The sequence below is a fragment of the Electrona antarctica genome (genome assembly GCF_951216825.1).
Source record: "Electrona antarctica genome assembly, chromosome: 12".
NCBI classification, from domain to species: domain Eukaryota; kingdom Metazoa; phylum Chordata; class Actinopteri; order Myctophiformes; family Myctophidae; genus Electrona; species Electrona antarctica.
The window spans coordinates 51768586-51794509 of NC_136793.1; the positions used below are offsets into that span (position 1 = coordinate 51768586).

Genomic DNA, 25924 nt, shown 5'->3' on the forward strand with positions numbered 1-25924 from the left:
TTGTGATCAAGACAACAGTGCCGGAGATTAGCTGTCCACAGACAGATATAGACACACAGACGGACGGACAGGGTGCAAAACTGTAGCTATGGATAGGGAGTACTAGGTGTGCAGTGCAATGCCGTTTGGAAAGGAAGGGCCAATGTCCTGCGGCGTCCCGCAGGGCTCTGTCCTTGGACCGGCGACCACTCCTGTTCTCCACTTATATTCTGGATCTAGGTCACATCAGCCGCAAGCATAAACACCATTTTCATTGCTATGCGGACAAATATATGTCCCGGTCAAATCCCCAACCACAGGAAGCTTAGGCGCGATTCATACTCCTATTTTAGAGCCGAATAAAAGTTGGTTCGGCTCTGTAGAGCCTACAATGTGACGTCATTTGAGGTTCGGGGGGGCGGGTACCGTCCTAAAGTCGGCTCTTCGGTGCTACTGAAAATTTCTGACGAGCCGAAATCATTTCGGCACTACAGCGGTAAAATAGGAGTATGAATCGGCCCTTAGACCGTCTAAGAGCCTGCCTTGCTGACATAAACTCATGGATGTCACAAAACTTCCTCCAACTTAACTCCTGACAAAACTGAGATTGTTCTCTTTGGCCCCTAAAACCTCACAACCGCTTTAAAAGACAACCTTGGCAGCCTATCGAGTGCTGTGCGACAAGGCGCCAAAAATCTAGGTGTTTTCTTTGACACAGACCTGACTTTTAATGTCCATGTTAATGAAAGGAATAGAATACACCCGCACACATTTGTCCAAGTTAAAAAAGTTGTTCAGTCGTATTTTTACCAGCTCAGAACCATTGCAAAAATCAAATCCATCCTGTCCCCATTTGCAGATTTAGAGAAGGTCATTCACGCTTAGATTACTGTAATGGTCTGTACACCTGCTAATCACAAAAATCCATCTCTCGCTTACAACTGGTGCAGAATGCCGCTGCCAGGCTTCTGAACAACACCAGAAAAGGTGCCCATATCACCCCCGTCCTGTCAACTCTCCACTGGCTCAACACTGTAGTTTTCAGAATTGATTTTAAAATGTACTTTTAATAGCTTTTAAGGCCCAAAATGGTATTGCCCCCCAGTACATTAAAGGAGCATTCAGTGATTTGGGTGATTTGGATGGTAACAAGATGTGCACATGCACACGCTCTACAGTGGGGGAAGTACAACAGACCAACAGCACGTGCACCAATGCCCGCCCCACTCGATCATGATTGGAGGAAGGCCCCTCTCATCCTGATTGGATGAAGGCTTTGCCACCCAAAGCCCAAACCGAAACTAGGGTTTTTTGACCCCAGGGGCTCATTGGGGACAGGGAGGATCTCCTTATATGGTCAGCACACTTTATAGTAGGGAGGATTATCCAAAAAATAAGAAAAAATAAGTGATATTTGAATTAAGTGAAATCACTGAATATACCTTTAAGGATCTGCTGCCCTCCTATAATTCGCGCAACACGCTTAGTCACCAAGGGTGACCGGGCTTTTTCCGCCCTACCCCTGGCAATTAGAAAGGCCAATTCTTTGTTATCTTTATCTATTCAGGAAAGCCTTTCCCTAGATCTCGTCAACTGCCATAATAGTACCACAGACGAAAAACAGTCTAAGTCCAAATTTCATTCTGACCCCTCCACGAAAAGGCCTCGTTGTCCTGAACCCTTATCTATCATGTATACATTATGGATCAATAGTGTGGACTTAGACTGTTATTCGTCTGTGGCATTCGTATTGTACTGCATGTTTGTAATGTATCCGTTTTAGTCATTTGATACCTGCACTGTTTTTAATTTTCTTAGTTTACTTTTGTTTATTGCTTGGCAGGCTCGACCTAACTTCTTGTTACGCATGAGACAATGTAAAAATATAAACACTGAGAACTTTATTCAGGATGTTGTTTCCATAGACTGGGATAGGTTTCAGCTGATACCTTTTGTTGAAGAGGCCTGGAGTTTTCTTTTGAGTGAATTCACTAAAGTCATTGACAAACATGCACCTTGGAAGACGGTGACAGTTAAGGGAAGACACTTACCTTGGATTAGCTCTGAGTTAATACATCTTTTCAAACAAAGAGATAAGGCTTGGGAAAAATATAGAGCTAGCAGAGACCAATCCGACTGGGATGCTTATAAAATATTAATAAACTATTGTAAAACGCAAACCAGGAGTGCGGAGTCAAATTATTATAGAAATACTCTCTCTCAAAACTTCCAAAATCACAAAAAGTTCTGGAACAGAGTGAACAATAAAGTCCTAGAAAAGCTACTGTCTCACAAATCCGTAGTAATGATGTGGTCGTCAACGACCCTACTCTTATTGCTAACATTTTTAATAGTCACTTTGCTTCTGTTGGCAACGCTTACTCTAATGAATCACCTTATTTAAAAACATATAATATCAATCCGATCATCCCTGGATCCTTTACCTTTAGACCTATTTTGCCTACAGTTATCTTAGAAGTAATTTCAGAACTAAAGGATAGGTCCTGACGGCTTAGACGTAAAATGTATTAAATTGGCTTCTCATGTTCTTATTTATCCTCTAGCCGATCTGTTTCATTTATCTTTATCTACCTGTCAGCTTCCATCAGTCTGGAAAAGTGCAAAGGTTACTCCACTTCATAAAGGAGATGACCCTTTGGAGGTTAACAATTATAGACCTATTTCCATTATTTGTACTACTGCTAAAATATTTGAAAAGTTAATTTCCTTTACAATCTGGCTTTCGTTCTAATTTCTCTACCACTACCGCCCTTACAAAACTGACTAATGATATATTTTCTTCCTTTGATAAAGGGCAATTAACTGGTGCTATTTTTATTGATTTAACGAAGGCCTTTGATCTTGTGGATCATTATTTACTCTTAGACAAACTGTATGAAATTGGAATTTCTCAGCAAGCGTTATTTTGGTTTAATGCTTATCTCCATAACCGTCGCCAGTGTGTTTCGTTTCAGCAAGGTCATTCTGAATTTCTAGTGGTTGATATGGGGGTCCCTCAAGGCTCTATATTGGGTCCTTTACTTTTTTCTATTTTTATTAATGATCTCCCAAAAAGAATGTCCCACTGTTCCATGCATCTATTTGCTCCATTCATCACACTCTGATATAGATCAAATCCAAAGCTTGCTGCAATCGGAATTTTCTTTGGTACAGAAATGGCGCTCCAATAATAACCTTATATTGAATAAAAATAAGTCCTGTATTTGGTACCAGATATAACCTCAGTCATTTAACCACTGCATTGAATATTCATTTTGCTGATCAGTCTCCCCTCAAATCTGTTTAACTCATTTCAATATCTGGGACTTTGGTTAGATTCAGAGCTTTCCTTTAGGCCGCACATTTTTTTAGAAATAGGGTAAATGTTAGTCTTAAAATAATGTATAGGTCAATCAATAGTTTCTCCTTCAAGACTAGAAAACAAATCGCACAACAGCTGCTATTCCCCATACTGGACTATGGTGATATAATCTACCAGAACACCTCTGATACACACCTTCATTCCTTAAGTGTTGTTTTCAACAATAATTGTAGATTTGTTTTGAGGTGTCCTTATCGAACGCATCATTGTCTTAATGTATGATTCATTGAAATGGTTATCACGCCATGCCAGGAGACATTTTCATTGGTTACTTTTTGTGTTCAAATGTTTTTATTTCAATTATCCCAGATACCTAAAAACCTTCTTGAACCCGTTCACATCTACAACTTACAATTTAGGCATTTAGCAGACGCTCTTAATCCAGAGCGACTTACATTAAGCAATAACAAAAGCATGGCATACATCACATATATAACTAGAAAAAGTGCCCTTCTGGGCACAGGTCTCCACCAGGAGGATAGGACTGTGTGAGATGTTTGGCAACATGTTTAGGAGTAATATAAACATGTTTGCCTTTGATGGCAATTGGATGATTTGAGGCATTTTGTTCCAAAAATGTGTTTTGCAAAAATCAACCTGTTGGTGGCGCTATAACAGGCCAATATGAAAAGGGTGGGATATATTCCTCAGCCTAGTAGGAAAATGTGTGAAAGATTTCACGTAAATTGCATGCTGCGTTCATGATTTGAGGCTTTTGTTCAAAAGGGGGCAATCTTGCAAACTGTGAAAGCCAATTATAGCCAATTAGGATGGAATATGAAATATGGGACAGATCCGACTTGAGCACATGACCATAGAGATACTCTGTAACGATTTGTGAGATTTTTGGACAGAATCTGGAGGAGTAATATCCAAAAATGTGTTTTACAAAAGTCGGCCTCCTGGTGGCGCTATAAAAGGCAGATGCGGAAAATGCAGGTCAAAGGTTTGTCCTTGGCCTCTAGGGAGTGTGCATGCAACGTTTCACGCAGATCGGTGCAGTTTTAGGTAAAACATGTGAAAAGCTGCCTCATGGTGGCGCTATAACAGGCCGTTCTGGAAAATGTGGGGCAGAGGTTCATCGTTGGCATCCAGGGAGTGTGTGTGCAAAGTTTGGCATCGACCGGGTTATCGGTGCCAGAGATTAGCTGGTAACGGACGGACGGAAGGACACACACACACACGGACGGACACACGGACGGACACACACACACACACACGGACGGAGTGCAAAACATACTCTCTCCCCATGCCTTCGGCCTGGTGGAGACAAAAAGTAGTTATCATGAATCATGCGTAAACTAAGAACGTAACAGTGGAGTATCTATGTAAACTATACATACTATACTATATAATATATTATACATGTGTACTATAAAGTGCTATGACTACATAAAGTGCAATTCTAGAGCTGTCTACGTAACAAGCTATAAGTCTGTTTAAAATACTATATAAGTCTACATAATGTGCTATCTAAGGGGCTAGGCTAGGGCAAGTGCTACTTATTCTTTAAGACATACCCAACATCTTTTTTTTACTGTACCCAGCATTTCAAGAGAAATAGGGAGACGTGCCTTCAAGTTTGAAAAAGTGCTCTATAAATAAAGTTATTATAAAGGTACTGCTAATGTGCCCAACATGAGCATAGCAGCGCGAGGTGAGCTGTATTGTCATATGAAGCATCAGCAGAGATATTTGGTTTGCTGCTGCGATTGGTCTACTTTTGTTGGGACATACTGTACTGTATACAGTACAGACAAATCCTGTTCTTCGGTGCAATATACTGTAAATATTGAAATAATTTATAATAAATGTGTCCGTCTCTAGTCGCACTCTGCTGTTGCCATAATTTTTGAGTGGTGTAAACCACTCCTACGACTGGCTTTGTTAGTTTACGTGTCTGTCTGTCTGTCTGAGCATGGTTGCTACGGTCACTCAGTTCACACAGGTGTGATTTCATTACGTCAGCCATTACGTCAGACCACAGCTGATCAGGCCATATAAGACCTTACACCACTCAGTTCACACGGGTGTGATTTTTAATACAATGTAGCACCCACCACACCACGCCACTCCATCAGTAAGGGCAATGTATGAACAAAGCATATTTAAGAGATGTGTAAGCACACAATCAGCACGTTTACAAGTGTAAAGCCCTGACAAAAAAGGACAGTCATTTTGTAACAAAATGTGGACACCAAAGTCAAGTGTTGTTTATACATTTAGAAAAAAACAAAAATCACACCCGTGCGAAGTGAGGGGTCATATCATTGTACATCATAAATCATCTCATTCCGGCCAGTCACAATTTGCGTCCTCACTTTTGTCTTCAATGTTTGTGTTTACGTAATGTCTGTGTTTACGTGACAATGTAAATGACAATCCACCACTCCACAGGTATAAGATCGTCTCGTTCTGGGACCCTCGATGAGTCAATAAAGACAAGGTGGTTGATGCTGACCCAGAACCATTGGGCACAAATGGACACATTCACTCACTTCCCAACGTCCCAGGAGCGTCCAATGGGAGCCTTAAATCCTCAGTACCCAGGCCAAACGGGAGCCTTCAATCCTCAGTACCCAGGCCAAATGGGAGCCTTCAATCTTCAGTTCCCAGGCCCACTGAATATCATAGTAATAGTACGTTTTTTACCATCTTGACTTAGGTTATCGGACCCAAGTCAAAAGGTGGTTGTATTTATCACATCAGGTACATTCCAATAGTGGCTGTAGTTGTCAAACAGAAAAGTATGCTAAGGCCCGGACAATTAGCTCAACCTAGGGCTAAGCCAGGGCTAAGGCACCTAGGCTGCCAAACCAGCCGGACGGCGTGCCGTGGGTTCGACTCTGAGCCCGACGGCCTTTGCCGCGTGTCACTCCCCAATACCAGATAACTCGCCGCTTTACCAACTCGACGCAGCGGAATGTCGAGAGAAACAAGTTTCAATGTCTTCATCGTTATGCTAACTTGCTGTCTTCATCAGTGTAGTATGTCAAACCCACAGATGTTATAGTTCATTTCCAAAGTGATCAAATTATTTTGTGCAATTAAATGGTCAGCTAGATCAGGGGTTCTCAACCCGTGGGTCGCGACCCCTCGGGGGGTCGCCAAATTATTTTAGGGGGTCCCCAAATTATTAATTTTTTTTTCACGATTTTTCAAAAATAGCAGACCTACAAGCTCGTAGCGCGCCACTCGGTGGCGCGCTATGAGCTTGTAGATCTGCTATTTTTAAATAGCTAAATTATAACAATGCTTAAAACACCAAAAGGGGTTCCCGCCCAAAATGGTTTAAGGTTATTGTAGCAGTCAATTTATATTGGGGGTCGGGAGGGGGCGGGGCGGGGGTCCCGAGACGTTGCCAAAGCATTTTCGGGGGTCCCCGGCCAAAAACGTTGAGAACCCCTGAGCTAGATATTGATAATGATAAAAAGGTGAGTATGTGAATACCAATGATAGTACCAATGATATTGTTTACTGACATTGTTTCGGTACTTTGGTGTTTAGCATTCCTAGTTCCTACTTCATAGTGTAAACTCTAAACAACTATCCTCTCTCTCTCTCTCTCTCTCTCAATTCAATGCAATTTAAATAAAGGTGAAGTAAAACTAAAATGCACTAAACCGCAGCGAGTCGGAAAACCGGCGAGTTCTCCGGTTACCGTCTCAACAATAGCAGCACCCAACAAAGAAATCAGTGGCCAAGTATAGCACTGGATTTGGAGGTTGATAATTGGCTCCAATGATGATCAAATATAAAAGGTGTGGATGATATCTGACAGGTTGTGCGTGTTGTGGTTTCGGTTGACCATTCTGAATGGTCTCTAGAGTCTAGAATCTAAACCAAGGGGGTGGTGGGTGAGTGTTTCGCCACTGAGTCAAGCATATTGTAACAGTGCGTGACCAGGCTTCTCTCTTTGCAGATGAGTAAGGCTGGGAACGAGGCTAGTGCGTGGTAGACCTGAAACACAAGCTGTGTCCCAATTCAGCAAGGACGCAGACCCTTTATTAGGACACAGCTACAGTGAGAGAGACAGCTCTAAAAGAAGCATGTCAATGAATGGACAGAACACACCTTTGTGGTATATTTCCGGCAGCGGTGGAAAGTAACCCAAGAGGAAAATTAGCAAGAGAGGCCAACTTTGCTTTACTTCCCGTATCTGCGTGAGGTGGGCGGTAACATTTTTAGGAGACAGGAAGAATGTTGGAGTCTATTCATTTCCAATGAACGTGAACACAGCTTCTGAACCATTCCTTAACTCCATGGTCACTGAACTAAATACTGGACCCAATCATCACAAGGCACACAACATTTACAAGATATTCATAGTAAAATGGCTTCTTTTAGCGAGACAAATCAGGAGAAAATCTACTTTGTTAATGACATTTCTTTATCCCAGCAACAAACTCTCTCGAGATTTGAGATGAGTCCGGAAGCCTCTCTCTGTCCATCTGCAATTTGAGGGACAACACATATTTAAGATGACAATATGTGAATATTAATAATATTCACATAACGTGAAATGAATGGACATATTAAAAGTGAAATAAAATGTGTGTTCCAATGCTTAGTAATATAGTTTTCCATAACCGTCTTAGACTCTTAATTGGTTGATGGGGGCGGATTTGGGAAATGGCATTTGCCATATAAGTAATGCTCTCAATGCTCCACATGACGTTGTCAGTGTTGTTGTCAGCCTGGGAGAGGGGGGGAGGTCGGGGAGAAGCAAACAAAACTATATTTAGGAGACCATTTGTAGGCTTTGTGTACCATTTTGCCTATAGTGGCTCCAATGAAGTTGGCCCATCTTCATAAATAGACCATCTTTGAAAGTAACTATTAAGAACATTTACTTAATTTTGAGGTATTTGTACTGGAATATTTCCAATATTTTTACGCAACTACATCTCAGATCCAAATATTCTACTTTTACACCGCTATAATTATTTCAAACATTTAGCTAATAGTTACTTTGTAGATTTAGATTATTATTACAAAACATACATTAACCACTTCAGCCCTACGTTATATACATTTCAGCCATTGGAAAATAGCTGATCTGATTGAACCATGAATGAACCAATATCGTCCATGTATCTTATCTCCAACCATGTATCGTGATGCGTAGCAGCGTAGGCCTATCGTGTCGCTGTTAAATGTATCGTTACACCCCAACTTCCTGCACATACTCTAAAAGGAAAAGGTTAAACCTACAGTATTTGCAATCACTTTATGATCATTTCAATAATTTTTTGCCATTCAGGAATTTAATGAAACGGGCATGAATTATGTTTAACTCAAAATGTACGTACTACGTAGTAGCAACTAGCAACACATTGTATTTTGTGTTCCAGTATATGGACGGCCCTCGTCTGGGTGAAGAACAGACAACCCGGCTTCCTAAGGACTACTATGTGGAGTGCATTCCGTAAACTTCCGGTCCAGGGCTTTGTCACCATTTGCCAATAGAAGGCACTGTAGAAAACTGTCCCGATGAAGTGATGCAACTCTCCTTACATATACTGTATATATGTGGCTTTTTATATGGCTCCGAGTAGGACAATTAAGCTGCCAGCCTGCTTTCAACATGAAACTTATCTGAACTGCTGTCATACCCAATACCATGCAGACTTTTGCAGTGAGTTTCAGTGTGGGTGGGTATGTTGGAATCCTGTGACGCAATTTCCCACCTAGTATACACAAAGAAACTCTGTGGGAGGACGGGCTGTTTGGATCACGTTTGTTCACTTTCTTCTTTCTTTTATAGACACGTGAAGCACTTGCAAGAGGCGACATCAGAGAGGCCAAGAGGTCCTCCCGCAAGACCCGGACCTTGGTTCTGTTCAGCCTGATATTTGGCTGGGTCTTGTACAGCGTGATTACTCCGCTTGTTATTTTGACATGTGATATTAGATGACACAACAGCTCATTGTGTGAATGGGTTTTATGTTGATTGTTGGAGCATGTGATGCAAGACAATAAAGTTATAAATAGAAAAAAATTGAGTTCTATAGCTCAGTCATTACTTAACTTAAGACTCACTGAAAGCCTTTGTCTGTGTTCTGCCCGGCTATATTCATCATTTTGGGACATTTCTAGGCATAACCTTTTGTGTTCAACACTTAACTGCAACCACTATGATTGCTTGCAACTAATGAGGGTTTGATAATGGACCAAAAACAAGCTGTGAATAAAACATTTGACCCCATCTGGATGGTAGAAACGGCAGCGTATTTGAAACATATTGAGCCACGAACATGAAATAACATTTTCCTCCAAAAATGGATTACCATCTTGAGAGCTCTTAATGGTATGACCAGTGTGATTATAACTGATCTTGCATGGATTAAAGCAAAATAAAATCTCGACGCGACAGAAAGAAAATGTGTACGGACAAGTCCTATTGTGCGATTTGTCAAACGGTGTAATAGGAGCGCCGCCACATTGTCTCGTAAACAATTAACACAATATTTAAAATTATGTTTCATTAATATTGTTCCTGCCTACATACTGCCAACCATGTGAATAAATTACAGATTGAGCCTTTAACCTTTGCCTTTATGAAATATTTAAGACCATTAGGGCTTTGTGGAAAATGTTTCTATACATTTTGCTAGTTTGACCACTTCAAATGCTCTAATCTTTCAAAAACATTACCGAAGAAGAACCCCCAGAATAGGGACACTTTTTTTAAACCCATTTTGACCTGAGATCAGATTCTAAAAATGTCTTCTACATCCTGACAGTTTTCTGAAAAAGCGATGTTTATGTCAGTGGTTCTTCGATTTTTCAAAAATAGCAGACCTACAAGCTTGTAGCGCGCCACTCGGTGGCGCGCTATGAGCTTGTAGATCTGCTATTTTTCGATAGCTAAAGCATAACACAATGCTAACACCAAAAGGGGTTCCCGCCCAAAATGGGTTAAATACTCTCAGTAGCAACTACATTAGGGTTTGCTTTTAATGAGAATGAAAATCCAAATAAAGGTTACCTTTTAATTCAATTCCATACATTTCATTCATTCAGCATGGCTTAGGGACCGGCAATAAATATACTGAAAAAGCCAAATGAAAATGAAAACAAAAAAAGGTGAAGGGAAAAACAAAAATCACAGTAGCGATGATATAAACCCTCGACAGAGTGCATGCATGTACGGTAACACAGCTCTGTGTGCAAATGCTTTGGTACTAAAGATCCGAGAGAAAAAACAGATTTATACTCTTGACATATTACATAAAACGTAGGTACACAACCAGACAAGCTACTCAAAAGTAGCACATGCAGCACTAGGAATCAAAAGACACTTCAATGACGTAACAGACGATGGGAAAGAGAATCGTGAAGACACAAAGGAGAGAGACAGAGGGAGGAAACTCAGGAAAGAAATAATACTCAATTGCATAGGGGTCAAAGAAACTAAGATGACACACAAACAAACAGGCATATTCACATCATAGTAATGAGTTACAGTCTTGCATGCCACACCGTGTAGTGTACAGGATTGTGTTTGCTCAGAGACATGTCTTCTGTTGTAGAGGAGAGTGCACTGGACATTGCAACGCAGACAAGCATGTCTGGATTATAGCAGATGGCCATAGGAGTGTAAATGTCCCGTCACTTTAAGGCAGTTAGTAGTTGTTGGACTTACAATATTCTTTTTGCTGCAGAACGTGTTTGTATGACCAAGAGGAAGATATCCTATATATATATATATATATATATATATATATATGCTATGGGAAGGGGTGAGCCAAAGTGGTAGTGAGTGGAGCATGTTTACATACTATACAGACACAGTACTACCGTATCTAGAGCAGTGGTTCTCAACCTTTTTTAACCCATTTTGGGCGGGAACCCCTTTTGGTGTTTGAAACATTATGTTATAATTTAGCTATTGAAAAATAGCAGATCTACAAGCTCATAGCGCGCCACCGAGTGGCGCGCTACGAGCTTGTAGGTCTGCTATTTTTTCTATCATCGTCTCTGGTACCCCAATCTACAATGTAAAGTCCTCGGTGTTCCATGTTACGGTCAACGCGCGTGCGTTTTTTAAAAATAGGACTGGACCTAAATTAAACGCACTCGCGGGGGTAAACGCACTCGCGGGGGTAAACGCACTCGCGGGGGTAAAGGCACGCGCGGGGGTAAAGGCACGCGCGGGGGTTTTGTGCGCGAAAAGCCTGGTGTAGCGTGGCCGTAAGTCAGAGGCCCCTTTTCCACCAGGGTCGAACCGGTGCGGATCTTAGTCCATGAGCCAGAGCTCCAAAATGTAAACGTTAATTATGAATCGAGTGGGCAAAACCATACCTATATTAAATTGCTTATATGGTAAATATAAGAAAAATGTATATGTAACCCTTCCACAGTAGTAGCTTTTTCATATATTCTATTTTTTGCACATGTTCCTATATAATGCCTAATTTGCATACAATAAATCATTGTCTTTGTGTAAGTAATCAACTGTGGAGGTTTCACAATTAATCTCTGATAAAAAATGAAAAAGCTACTCCTGTGGAAGGGTTATCATACATACAGACAGTATATTAATTCACTTATAGATCAATATAGGTATGGTTTTGCCCACTCAATTCGTAATTAACGTTGCAATTTTGGTGTCCTGGCTCATGGACTAAGAACCGGGCCGGTTCAAACGTGGTGGAAAAGTGGCCAGAGTGTATACATAATATGAAAATCGTAGGTTCCTCTCTTTGCACATAATCCGACTTAACCCATTTTGGGCGGGAACCCCTTTTGGTGTTTTAAACATTATGTTATAATTTGGCTATTGAAAAATAGCAGATCTACAAGCTCATAGCGCGCCACCGAGTGGCGCGCTACGAGCTTGTAGGTCTGCTATTTTTGAAAAATCGTGAAAATATTTATTTCAGAAAACTGGAGGATTTAGAATATTTTTTTTAAATGTTGAGGTCAGGCCTAAATGGGTTACAAACCGCCTCAAGGACCCCACATGGACTGCCGCATGGACCCCATGGTGAGAACCACTTGATCTTCTAGGGAATAGATAGACACTTTGACCGGGAGTGATGATGCCAACGGTGCAGAACAAGTCAATATACGTGGGGGTGCCAATTCACGATGACTCATCGAGATTCAACTTCAACCCGCAATGTTAGATCAAAGCCACCCAGAAAACAACTGCATACACAAAAGAAATAAAACACAACTAGAAAAAAACAAATCAAAATAACAGAGAACAACAAAAAAAAGGAATGTTTTTTCTTCTTCAGGGTGAGTCACTTCATTCACAATATTACCGTTCTTCATTTCAATTCAAGTTGTAAATGCAACAATTCCTCCAAAAAAACACTGCAGTGTAGTGTCCTTTGTCGTTCATTTTCCAGTGCATTCAGAAAGGAACAAATGAGTGTTATGTATACCATATCAAATGCATACTTGTGAGTTCCCAGAAGTCCTCGTTATCTATATTATTACCAGAACACAACTAGTGAGGACATTTTTTGCTTACAAGCGGAAATACATTTTTAGGATAACAGTAAACAGTGTCCTCAAAGTTATGCTAGTACCAATATGTCTGCGCCATTGTGTTCATGTCTGCGTTTATCTTTGTGAGTCTGTATGTATGCATGTTTGTGACGCGTGTGTGCGTGTGTCTAAGTGTGTGCGTGTGTATAATAGCGTGCATTTGACTGTGTCCATGTGTGTGAATGTCCATGCGTGTGTGTGTGTGTGTGTGTGCGCGTCCTCTTTAGCTGAGCAGCTCCAGATACGTGACAGGCACTTTTCCTTTCTGGTTACCTCTCTCTCCAATGAGCCAATCACAGTCCATTCCGGGCACCGTGTACACTGTGATAAGCTGTGGGATGAAACACAATGTGAACCAATTCCATGTAAACCCATTCAGGCCTGACGTCGAAATAAAAAAAACGTTCGCTCTGAAAGAATATATATTCAAAGATTTGTGCCGCATTTTTACGATTTTTCAAAAATAGCAGACCTACAAGTTCATAGCGCGCCACTCGGTGGCGCGCTATGAGCTTGTAGATCTGCTATTTTTCAATAGCTAAATTATAACATAATGTTTAAAACACCAAAAGGGGTTCCCGCCCAAAATGGGTTAATGGTTAATGTGGTTAAACGCTAACGTGACATGGATGCGTTCCAGGTCTCAATGGATTAATTGAAGGTGTCTAGTAGGGCTGCCACGCCCGATGCCCTATGCTTACTACACCAAAAGAGGTGGCATTTATTCGGCGGGCGCAAAACTACAATCTGACATTCAGCGCATCGGGTGGGTGGGTATGGGTGGTCTCAGAACAGATTTTGGGTGTTCGTGGCAGCCGATACGTTGTGGCTACCCAAACTAGTTTGGCGACTGGGATAAGACATTGCACATCGTTTCCGCATTCAGCCCAGCTTCAAGTTCATTCTGTTAGCAGTGAAGTGAGTGAAAAGCAGCGGTATAGCTCGGAAGAGACAAAGGCCAATTTCCTGGAGAGATCTCTTTCTAGTGAGCATTCATAAACACAACCTATCGCTAGAAAAAGGCAAAACCTCCATACCCTTGTCACAAACTCTCCACAGTGATATTCGGCTGCCAGTTGCATACTGCTCGGCTCAAGCCACCAACAGCGTGATGTGTTTCTGGTGTAGTGTGCAGTTTTGTAGAACATTGGAACGTATTAATAAAAATACCGTTTGCCTTTTAGGCTTTGTAAACAAAACGTGCACAGGGAAGATATGACAAATACATTAAATATATAAAGAAATGACCGATCTACAAGCTCCAGCTATTTTTGGAAAAAATGATGCTTATGCAATTATAATTGCAAATGATCTAAAATAATTGGGATTAGGCGATTGTGAAATACATGTGAGAGACGCATTGTAATGGCGTGGCATGTTTTTCTCTTCAACAACAAACCATAATTCCAGTGATTTTGGTTAGTCCAGGGTTGAGCACATATTACCTTTTGCTCGGGAGTTTGTACAAATATTGGACATTTGTCAATATCATCAATACTTTTTATTGATTTATTCCATTGATAGTTGCACTATATCAAAATAAAATAGTCCTTAACGCTTAAATAAAAATGTGTTTAAAAGAAAAAATATGAACGTTTTATTTGAGATAAGCCTTGTTCCTCTGGCATGTGTGCCCCAATGCATTTCCAATGGAAGTCACATGGTTTCATCAAACATTTTTGTTTGATGGCTGTGTTGAACTTGTGCCCCCCTCCCCCCCATCAAACAAAAATGTTTGATGAAACCATGTGACTTCCATTGGAAATGCATTGGGGCGGCCATTAAACACGGACAAGACAGCCGTCTCAATAGTGTGATTGAGGCCTAAGATGTTGTTGTGTCATCTTGTCTCTTCCTGTCATAGGCCTAGTAGCATTGTCCTGCATCAGATCATGTGTCTTTATCCCAGAGCAGCTTCTCCAATAGCCTCTTCTGGGTTTTTCCGTTAACTGTTCAATTAAAATGTTAATTTCCTTTGTGCCAGTGTTGTTTTTGACGGCACATTTTGATTTTTGTTTTAGTCTACTTGAATAGTTTTCATTTAGTTTTAGTCACATTTTAGTCACCGGGGAATGCGTTAGTGTTGATTTAGTCGACTAAAATGTATTTTGGCGGGCATTGATGCCATCGCAATGGCTCATTTTACACTCGCTGAAAATAGCTAATCTACAAGCCCACAACCGTTGTGAGCTTGTAGATCGGCTATTGTCAGCATGCAACTAATTGTTAAATTACTGGATCTCTTGTCCACTAGTCCCTTCCTAACATTTTAGTCTAGTTTGACAATATATTTAGTCTTAGTTTTAGTCATCGTAGCATAGTTTTCAGTTAGTTTCAATTTAGTTTTTGTCAGTGAAAAAAGAATAGTCAACGAACATTTTTCGTCTTAGTTTTTTAAGTCGACGAAATAAACACTTGCTTTGTGCTTCATATAGGATTGCTGACAATGAGATCGTGAACAAGATGTCATTCCACAACCTGGCCACAGTCTTTGGGCCCACGCTGCTCCGTCCCTCGGAGAAAGACAGCAAGATCTCAAGCGGTTCCACACAGCCCATCTCTATGAACGACAGCTGGTCCTTGGAAGTTATGTCTCAGGTAAGGTTCGTCAACCAGGCACGTGCAGAGAGCATTAGAGAGCCAGGGGGCTGAAATCCCGCTAGGAGGGCACTTTTGAACCAAAAACGCGTCGCAGCGCGACGCGTTGAGAGCTTGTAGATCTGCTATTTTCGGGGCGCAACCCTGCACTCTTTAGCTAGTGGAGATGCAGTGTATACGACTTTTTTTTTTATCACTTAATTTTTATTGATGAAAAGACAGACAACAAAACAAAACAAAGACAATACGGGAAAAAAGAACAAAAATAACAAAAAATCTGACTATTTTCTGCCGGATTTCCGTCGATCAAAGCTGCAAATACTTCGGCGTTATGCTCCAAAAGGTAATAAGACAATCTAGGCAAGCGTAGAATATTGGATTAAATAGCCGTTAGTGTATCTAAATCGGCCATAAAAATACCATATCGGTATCGGATCAAATAATCCACATTCATTTTTACCAATATTGATTAATATTGATTTAATTTGTGCAGTCATCTCATTCAGTATCAGTAGTCACTCAGTAGTGAAAACAGATACAAGAGTATATTTTGGGCCAAGCCCCTAGGGCCTAGCCTTCCATTGCATTCCATTGTGGCACACTCTGTGCCCAGAGTGTGCCACGCCTGGGCACGCTCCCTGACTTTTCCGCGGCATACTAAAGCCCACACGGGTTGTGCTTATAACCACGCCCCCGGGCAAGTTAAGTTTACTGAGGTTAAGGTTAGTGGATTTGAGACAGAGGAAGGCTCCTGAGGACAACAGAGGGTGGAAGGTAGCCTTAAGGCACACGCATACATGAGCCATGAGACCGGTCACCCTAACCTACATGTCTGGACGCAGGCTTCCGACTTCCGTTTCCCAAGTCGAGTCCATCAGCGCATTGACCCATTTTGACCTGAGATCAGATTCTACATCCTGACAGTTTTCTGAAAAAGCTGTGTTTCTATGTCAGTGGTTCTTCGATTTTTCAAAAATAGCAGACCTACAAGCTCGTAGCGCACCACTCGGTGGCGCGCTATGAGCTTGTAGATCTGCTATTTTTCAATAGCTAAAGCATAACATGATGCTAACACCAAAAGGGGTTCCCGCCCAAAATGGGTTAAGGTTAGGTTAGGTATAGTTTTACTGAGGTTAGGGTTAGGCTGTCAATCACAGCGACTGGCCAATCACAGCGCGTCCTTGCACAACCCGTGTAGGCTTTGGTATGACGCGACTTTTCCCCTCTGTTGTCTCTCCTCCCCCGTGCTGCATTGAGACTTGATTCCACCTGTGAGCGCGGCTGCAAGCTGTTGGCCTAATGACTGCCTTTGACCAGAGACTATTAAAGGGTGCGTTCGGAAATGCGCACCGGGAATGTGGTCAGTTTGTTGAGTGTGGTGGGCGGTGACGTCACAGAGTGCGTTCAGTGTGCCTTAGTTACGAACGACCACAGCTGTGACGCATTCACACCGGACAACCCCGGCTTCAGGGTAGGGTGGATTTTCGACAACGCACCGAGTGTACTGAATAAACGAACGACAGGAGAGCACACCAGTGCGTTCAGGGCGCATTCCCGAACGCACCCTAAGACTGTCAGTGTGTGTTGAACTGTGTGCATGTTTTCAGTGTGTTAAGTGTGTTAACCGTGTTTAAGTTTAACACATTTTGTGCCCAAGACGTCTTGGTATTACCGCACGTGCAGAGCCCAAGACGTCTGTGGACGTCTTTTTAAAAAAAAATATATATATATATATATATATATATATTTATTTTTTATAAAAAAAAATCAAAACAATGATTTATTTATTTTTTTAATACGTGGTGCCAAAGTTAGTGTTTTCGCCATTGAGAATGCATTTGGCGTTTAAATTAAATAACTCAGAAACTATAAAACATTTCAAAGTAAAAAGTTCCAGCATGTGTCTCCACAGTCAGCTGAATTATAAAAAATGTGAATGGATTTTCTAGGTGAAAGTGAATTTTGGGCAGTTTTGCGTGGGCTCTCAATGTGTTTTAAGTAAAGTCTTCGTTTATTGCCCAGGCGGTGGCGTAACCGTCTGGGCACCCGACTGGTAATCCAGTCGCAGTGTGCCGCGGGTTCGACTCCCGAGCCCGACACGGCCTTTACTGCATGTCTTCCCCCATCTCTCTCCCGTTTCCTGTCAGCCTACTGTCTGTCCCTTCAAAAACCAATAAAAGGCGTAAGCCGCAAAAAAATATCTTAAAAAAAAAGTCTTCGTTTATTGTTCACCTTGGTTTCCTGCCTCTTGCGCAAAAGTTGAGAATATTTAAACTTTTATGGGCATCTTAAAGTGCCATAAATAAAAACACGACGTGCAGCACGGCAGGCCAAGTGTTTTTCCATTACTATCCTTGCCAAGGCCATTTAATTACACAACCAATGGGGAATTTAGCTGCAATACCAAGTTCTTCTTTAACAAAAGGATATCTGCGACAAACAGGCTTTCATCATCACATGATGAGCTGATGGATGCAGGTTAAAAATAGAAATACAAGGCAATATGTTCCATTGACAGTGGTCTTAAAGCTAGCACATTCATGTTATGTTCTCTTCTTTTATTTTTTATTTTATGTTTTCATTTATTTATTCTGTGTAGACTTTATGACTAACCAGAAACTCAGTTCAAAAACTTATAAAATGTTCAGCTTTTTAGTTTTGTGGTGTCATGCAGGTGGATGTATTGTACTTTTTTCTGTCAGTTTTCTTCTTCTTTTTTTTCGACGGGAACCCCTTTTGGTGTTTTAAACATTATGTTATAATTTAGCTATTGAAAAATAGCAGATCTACAAGCTCATAGCGCGCCACCGAGTGGCGCGCTACGAGCTTGTAGGTCTGCTATTTTTGAAAAATCGTTAAAATGTGCCTCAAATCTTTCAGAAAATTGTCATGATTTAGAAAACTTTTTTTTTTTTTTTTTTTATTTCGACGTCAGGCCTGAATGGGTTAAACTTAGTTTACACTATAGCAAAAAAGCTCAAAGACATTGTCCCCACTTGGGCATCCTGTGCTTTGGTACACTCACCTCATCAGCTAACAGGGAGAGCTCACTGGAGTCAGCGGCATCATAGTCATACAAGACCTTGGCCTTACGGGTGCCTGTGGCTGGTGCCTGCACTTCCTCAATATTCAGCGTGTCACCCTCGCTCACGGTGGGGCTGGTAGTAGTGCTCGGCAGGGCAGAGCCAGCGGCGGCAGACATGGGCGGGCCAACGTTTGTGGTGAATGCATTGGGAAACCTGGGGCAGAAATGAGGGAAGATAAGGGCTCACACACACACACACACACACACACACCCCCCCCGCTACAGAAAAATAGTAGTCAGCACTAGGCAGCGCACACACACACACACAACCAGGAAAATGTTTGGCGTAATTGTATTTCTGAGTCATACTCACACATCTCCATTCGAACTGAATGCATGCAAGATAGTGGAGATGAATGGGTCATGTGTTTTGTTTTTGAGTAACAACAGTGGTTCACAGAATAAGTTCAGAATCTGACGATGCAACTAGACATTTGTGAGGTTCCAGCGGTCCAAATTGGTGAAATATTGCTCGGGCAGAAAAAAAAAAAAAAAAAAACGTTGTCGTAAATATCTTCTCCCATATTTTACCAATGAAAAGTATTAATTAACAAGAGACTGGAACTATAAATGACTACATTGGAAACACACAGGTCGGTAATTTCCTGAAAAGCGACGTTTTGGACATACAAGGTTTCTACCCGACAGCAACCATTTACATGTCTTTGTGATTGCAATGCTCATCAAATTCTGATGAGCAATATCCAAACGTCCCCTTCTCTAGATATTACATGAAAAGCACAGCAATGTTCTCTGCCATTAAGGTCCTCACCTTCCCAGCTCTTTCTGGAGGTCAATCATGTGCAGGTGACACTGCTTGTAGTAGGCAGCCTGTGCCTCCACAAACTCATGGAGGCAGCGCAAGTGGTTCACCTTTGCCAGAATAGGAAAACAGCAAGTCATTCCCGCCTCTTAGCATCGATAAATATGACAATACGACCAAACGTTTAAAAATAAATCACACCCCCGTGTGAAGCGAGTGGTGCAACTCCCCTCTCCCCTCCCAGCTCTCTCTCTCTCCCTCTGTCTCTCATTAGCAGGCAACAGTGCAGCACTATCTCTCTCTCTCTGTTTCTGGCACAACAGCGCCACTTTTGCCCCTACTGCTACTCATAGTCACACACATAGGTTAACAAACACGGACATTGCTGTTCCTTGGAGTGGTTGCACCACTCAAAAACCCACACACACACATTTCATTTCAGCTCGACTTTAAACCCAGAAATGTTTTACTTACATCAATTGCAATTGAATAAACCTTGTGTCACGGCACCACCACAACTACGTGGAAGTGACGGAATGATGATATAATGTGGTGACGGTGAAGACCTACATGTGTGCTGCTGATGCCCTCCAGTAGCAGCCTGGTGACCTCCGCCTGTCTGTCAAACTCCGTCTGGGCCACACGAAGCTCATGCTCTGCCTAAATCCCAAACCATTAGCCAGACGTTAAAAGAATGCTCCAGTGCTCCAGTGTCGCGCGCTGAAAATAGCCGATCTACAAGCTCATAAACATGTGTCGTAGATGGGCTATTGGTGGTGTGCGCAAGTACAAATAAATCCTTATTCATTAAGGTCTAGAAAGCATTCTCCCAACATTGGCCAGGGGGTCTTAATCTTTTCAATTACCAAGAATTGCAAACAGGAAACAAAAAGCAACATTACAGCTGGTGTAATCAAAAATAAATAAGCAGTGGTGAAATGTATCAGAGTCAGCAGCTACGTTACATAATAGTATTAGGTAAATTAGACATGTCATGACTTTGTTCTCAAGCGTCATAGCGCGTGACCAGGTCTCATGATCTTCCGCTGGGTCTTACTCACTTTGTCCACTTCCTCGCTCCAGAGCTGAGAGAGCAGCGCAGCACAGCGAGGAGAGAAGGGGAAAGAGACACGTTCTGATGACATCACAGGAAAGACATTATTGCAAAAAACACCCTAAGAGATACATTCCCTTACGGCAGTGGTTTTCACCCAGTGGTCCTTGAGGGGGATCCAGGTGGTCCCCATGCTAAATGGAGAGTTGGTAACCAAATGGACCCTTCTAAATCTTTAACTCTTGAGCGCGTAAGATGAAACCAAATGGACCCGCACGGGTCCATTTGGTTTCTTTATACACTAGAGTTAAATTATTGTTAACTCATGTTGACCTGACGTCAAAAAAAGAAAGAAAATCTTCTGAAAGAATATATATTCAAAGATTTGTGCCGCATTTTTACGATTTTTCAAAAATAGCAAAGATAGCAGAGCTCATAGCGCGCCACCAAGTGGCGCGCTACGAGCTTGTAGATCTGCTATTTTTCAATAGCTAAAGTATAACATAATGCTTAAAACACCAAAAGGGGTTCCCGCCCAGAATGGGTTAAATCTCTGCATTACTTAACTTACAAGAAATCTACATACACAACTAGAGGCTGTAGAATTGTTATTTTGATCTGTTATTATTTGATTCGTTTGCCTGTTATCTCTCCTATCGTACCAACGTCAATACAGCATTGAATTGTGGACAAAATCATATCCAACGAAAACAAAACAATCCTACGTTTTTGGGTCCGAGAGGCTAAATCTCATCAAAAGGTGGTCCGTGGCTCACATGCCGAATAAATAATGGGCCTGGATACAGAAACGGTTGAAAACCACTACCCTACGGTGATTATTGGTACGAGCGTACGACCGACTATGCTGTGCTAGCAAGTCTTGCAGCAAAAATAGCGTAAACAAAGCTTAGGATGCCCTCTAAGATTCAAGGGTGTTATTGCGAACGCAGTGATTGCGAACGCAGTGAGCACTAACTATAGAAGCTGGCCTAAACTGTCTGCGCTGTCCACACACACACACACACACACACACACACACAGTCACACACACAGTCACACACACAGTCACACACACACCTTAACTTAACAAATAAAATAAAAATTAACTTAAAAACAAAAACTTACAAAGAAAAAACTTAAAGAAAACACACGCACGCACACATACACACACACACACTAAAAAAATCTTTAAAAAAACCTTCAAAAAGTACGTAATTTATTGTTATTGTTGTTATTGCAATTTACGAGCTGCGTTCGCTTCCCGCGTCTTACTTGTGTGTGTGTATATATATATATATATATATATATATATATATATATATATATATATATATAGGCAGGACCACGGCCACGTCACTCTGGCTCAGACATAACCATAAACAAACGTCGACGATCCAATAGAGGCATACAGTATATGGGTATGCCTATAAAACGGGGCATGGGCATATACGTACTAATGAAGTCAGGGATCTCCATATATGGGCACAAAAGGGAAACAGACAGATGGGTACAACGGGTACTCTGTACTGTAGGCCTATTCATACTCCAGTTTGAGGCGATAGCTTATCACCGCAGTATTTTAACTCATTCACCGCCACCAGGGGGCGCGAAAAGTCCCAGACCGCCACCATATATATTTTATTTTATATTTTTTTCAAAAAAAAAAAAAGTATTTTTTACCATACCAACACGAAAAACACGTCCTTGGCGCTCCAGGACATCATGAAAAAGAAGTTAAATAAGTCCTTGGCGACCATTGAGTTTTAAGGAATAGTTTGCTCATGATTACGCATTAGAGATGCTCTCCTAATGCGTAAATCACTCGCAAATGTTACTTAACCCATTCTGGGCGGGAACCCCTTTTGGTGTTAGCATTATGTTATGCTTTAGCTATTGAAAAATAGCAGATCTACAAGCTCGTAGCGCGCCACCGAGTGGCGCGCTACGAGCTTGTAGGTCTGCTATTTTTTGAAAAATCGAAGAACGACCGACATAGAAACATAGCTTTTTCAGAAAACTGTCAGGATGTAGAAGACATTTTTTTAGAATCTAATCTCAGGTCAAAATGGGTTAAATAACCACGGTTATTATAATTGCTTATCACCGCTCACCCAGCCCCCTATGACTCAGACATATCAGTTGGATCGGCATAACATACAGTAGGTGTGAGGGCCCGAACCTCTAGTATGTGTGTGTGTCTGTGTGCCAAAGGCCACGGCTATTTTGGGATGAAGGAAAGGAATTTTGGGAATCCCTGCTCTAAAATGTTATTACCAGATTGCACGACGAGTGTGTAATCTGTACATGAGTAATCAAAAAGCAGGAGGAAGCAACAGATTACATACAGGCCCAGTCGCTAACTATTAAATATGCTGTAAGTGATCATTTTTTTTTTCCATTTTTTAACCAAATACTAATTTTACACCCAATAATTGACATGCTGAGGCTATCAGATGTTTTGGACAAGACAAATCCCGATCCCATAACTTGCGTATAGGCCGATACCAATCCGATACCAGACATTAATAATAAAAGAAAAATTAAAAAAACGTTGACACATACTGTATGCTATGCTAAGCTTAGTGTTATTAGGGGCGGCAGTGGCTCAGGGTGGGAACAGTAAGGTTAGCAGTTCGAACCCGGGCTCCCCCAGAGCAAGACTCTGAACCCCTATTTGCTCCCAATGTGCAGGTTGCTGCCTTGCATGGTTTCCTCTGGCATCGGTGTGCGAAAGGGTGAATGTAATGCACAATCTCTCTAAGTGCCTTGGACAAAGGCGCTATATAAATGTACTATTTATTAGTAGTAGAGTTAAAAGTATGCACAAGGAGAGACAGAAGGGGAGATGGAGCGGCGTGCTCTGGTGTTTGTTTAGACAGATATCTTGTGTTATACTAGCCAACTAAAGACGGTTGATGTTTGGGCAACTCCAAATGACCAAACGTTTTATTTACCTGCCTGATTCCAATATGCCCAAATAAGGGCATATCGGACGGTGTTCCGATACTAGTATCAGGGCATGTTTAAAGGACAACTTTAGTTTTTTTCAACCAAGGTTCATGTTTTAGGTTGTTATTAGAGAAAGTAAAAGATGAGTGTTACATTCTTTTCGTTTGCTGATTTCTTTCGTTTTAGGGATTTTAGCTGTTTTTGACAGGCATTGGAGCATGGGGCTAAATATGTATTTTTTTTTTTTTACAACATAGCGATTTATTTTTTTATTATTTACTATAGTCCTACTATACCCCAAGAAATTACATCTGGCCACAAAAGATCACAGGATCTATTGAATGTGAAGGTAGCCTACTGGGAGGAAGCCACACTGTGTGTCATAGGCTCATTGGGCCTCATGCGCCAATAAGTTCCTAACTTTTCCTCTTACATTTCTTCCTAAGTGAATTCCTAAGAGAAGTCCAGTCAGATTCATGAAACGTTCTTAAGTAGGCAGAATTGTTCGTAAGCATGTTCTTATGATGATGAATCCAAATCCTCGTAACTTGAAGGGGTGTGCCAGTTCATTCAAATTATCATAGATAGACGCCACATATATCCTAATTAGCATCCTAATTACCATAGGGAACCACCCCACCAATCCCATATAAGGCATTGGGAATTCACTTTCCTACCTGTGTTCACCCAGGTGGGTGTGGTTTTGCATGACTCCATGGCCTTGCCTGCAGTCACACCTGTGTGTGATTGCAGCACACAGAAATCACAGGACCTCACACATAGAAATAAAGTTGAGTGAAGTCAAGAATACCTAAACTAAAGTCTAAATATGGTGGAAGAACACCAAACTCCAAACATTAAAAATCAATAATACTGTGGAGGTACTGAAGTGAACAGAAATTCAAAATTCATGAATGTATTTTATTATTTCTCTCACAATAGTCAACTTGCGGGGGGGGGGTTATGTGGTGGGTATGGTGCATTTGTTTGGGTTGGGTTGTAAACTCTAAACCAGTGGTTCTCAAACATTTTCATGTCAAGGACCCCCAAATTGACATGCATTCTGCAGACCCCCATATGAAAATATGTTCTGCTAGGGAAATGCTTTGAAGATTTATCAAAATGTTTCGAAAATAGCCGATCTACAAGCTCAAAATGGGCAGTAATGGGATGCGTTTGTGAGCTTGTAGATTGACTATTTTCAGTATTGTCAAGTATAAAATGGGATTAAAGTGGTAAAATGTTCCATATTTTGCTGTGGACTGCCTGGAACTTCCTCAAGGACCCCTTGAGGTCCTCAGACCAAACTTTGAGCATCATGCAGATGGCACTGTTTTTCCTTTATGTTTTCAGATTGCACTTAAGAACGAAAAAGGCACCCTAAGAGTGCTCTACAGTGTGCGTAGATTCTGTTCTTACCTACGAACAAATCACAGCTAAGAAAAGATTGAGGGATCCCAAAACCTTCTTAAAAACGTCCTAAGTGGGTCTAAGAACAAATTTCATCTTAAGAACTTCTTAAGAGCTTCTTAAGAACTTAACTTCTTAAGAACTTCTTAAGAACTTCTTAAGAGCGGTTGGCGCATGAGGCCCATTATGTCCGTTTGACACGTTGAGACAATGAGCAACATTGCTTCCTACAGTTAATCTTTTGGAAATGTTGTGTTGTCTTTGCCAAAATGTGTTACTTGTGATAATGTTAATCCCCATTCAAGCTAGATCACACACAGTCACACCCATCCACAAACCCTACTTTTCAGCATGAAGTAGGTCTTTCACGAATGAAATTTAAGTTGTCACACAAATAATTGCAATTATGATTTCATTGTGTTTTTTTGCATTGAACATTGGAATGTTGCAATTTGTATTTCTCTTTGTCTTTTGGGCTTTGTAAATTAAAAAAATGGGCAGATATGACAAAATAACTTAAATATACAAAGAAATGTAATCATTTGTAATTTGTTTACAAAAACAAATCGCAGAAATAGTTGATCTGCTATTTCTTCTATTTTTGAAGAATGTTTAACCCATTCTGGGCGGTGACCCCTTTTGGTGTTAGCATTATGTTATACTTTAGCTATTGAAAAATAGCAGATCTACAAGCTCATAGCGCGCCACCGAGTGGTGCGCTACGAGCTTGTAGGTCTGCTATTTTTGAAAAATCGAAGAACCACTGACTATAGAAACATAGCTTTTTCAGAAAACTGTCAGGATGTAGAAGACATTTTTAAGGATGGGTTAAGGATGGATTTTGGGGTATTTTTGCTCTGCGTCGAGGAGAGCTTCTTGCGTCACTTGTGCTCCGTCTGATTGGGATTCACTCCATGACCGACGGATCACGTAACTGACAAGGGGAGAAATGTATCTCACCCTCCGTTACGTAGTGCTTCTTGCGTCGATTACGTTCGACTCTGTAAGGCCAGTGGTGGAAAACTTAAGTAACAGTACCAATATGGCAATTTAGAACTACTTCGTTACAAGTAAAAGTTCGGAATTGAAAATGTACTTGAGTAAAAGTACAAAAGCATCGGCATCAAAATGTACTTAAAGTGCCAAAAGTAAAAGTACTCATATTGCAGAATGTCCCATTTCACAAGTTCAAAATGTGTA

At 41.2% G+C, this 25924-nt stretch overlaps 1 protein-coding gene across 3 annotated transcripts in view; it reads right to left on the reverse strand.

Moving 5' to 3' along the window:
* Positions 1 to 10342: 10342 nt before the first annotated feature.
* The window catches only part of LOC306934698 (endophilin-B2-like), a 36680-nt gene continuing 21098 nt past the window's right edge, over positions 10343 to 25924 (reverse strand). For all 3 annotated transcript variants that reach the window (XM_079517387.1, XM_079517388.1, XM_079517386.1), the window contains 5 exons: positions 20373 to 20396; positions 19882 to 19971; positions 19321 to 19421; positions 18489 to 18702; positions 10343 to 13196 (listed from right to left, as the gene is read on the reverse strand). In XM_079517387.1, coding sequence (XP_079373513.1) covers positions 13089 to 13196; positions 18489 to 18702; positions 19321 to 19421; positions 19882 to 19971; positions 20373 to 20396 — 537 coding nt within the window. In that variant the 3' untranslated portion in view covers positions 10343 to 13088. The remainder of the gene's footprint in view (positions 13197 to 18488; positions 18703 to 19320; positions 19422 to 19881; positions 19972 to 20372; positions 20397 to 25924) is intronic.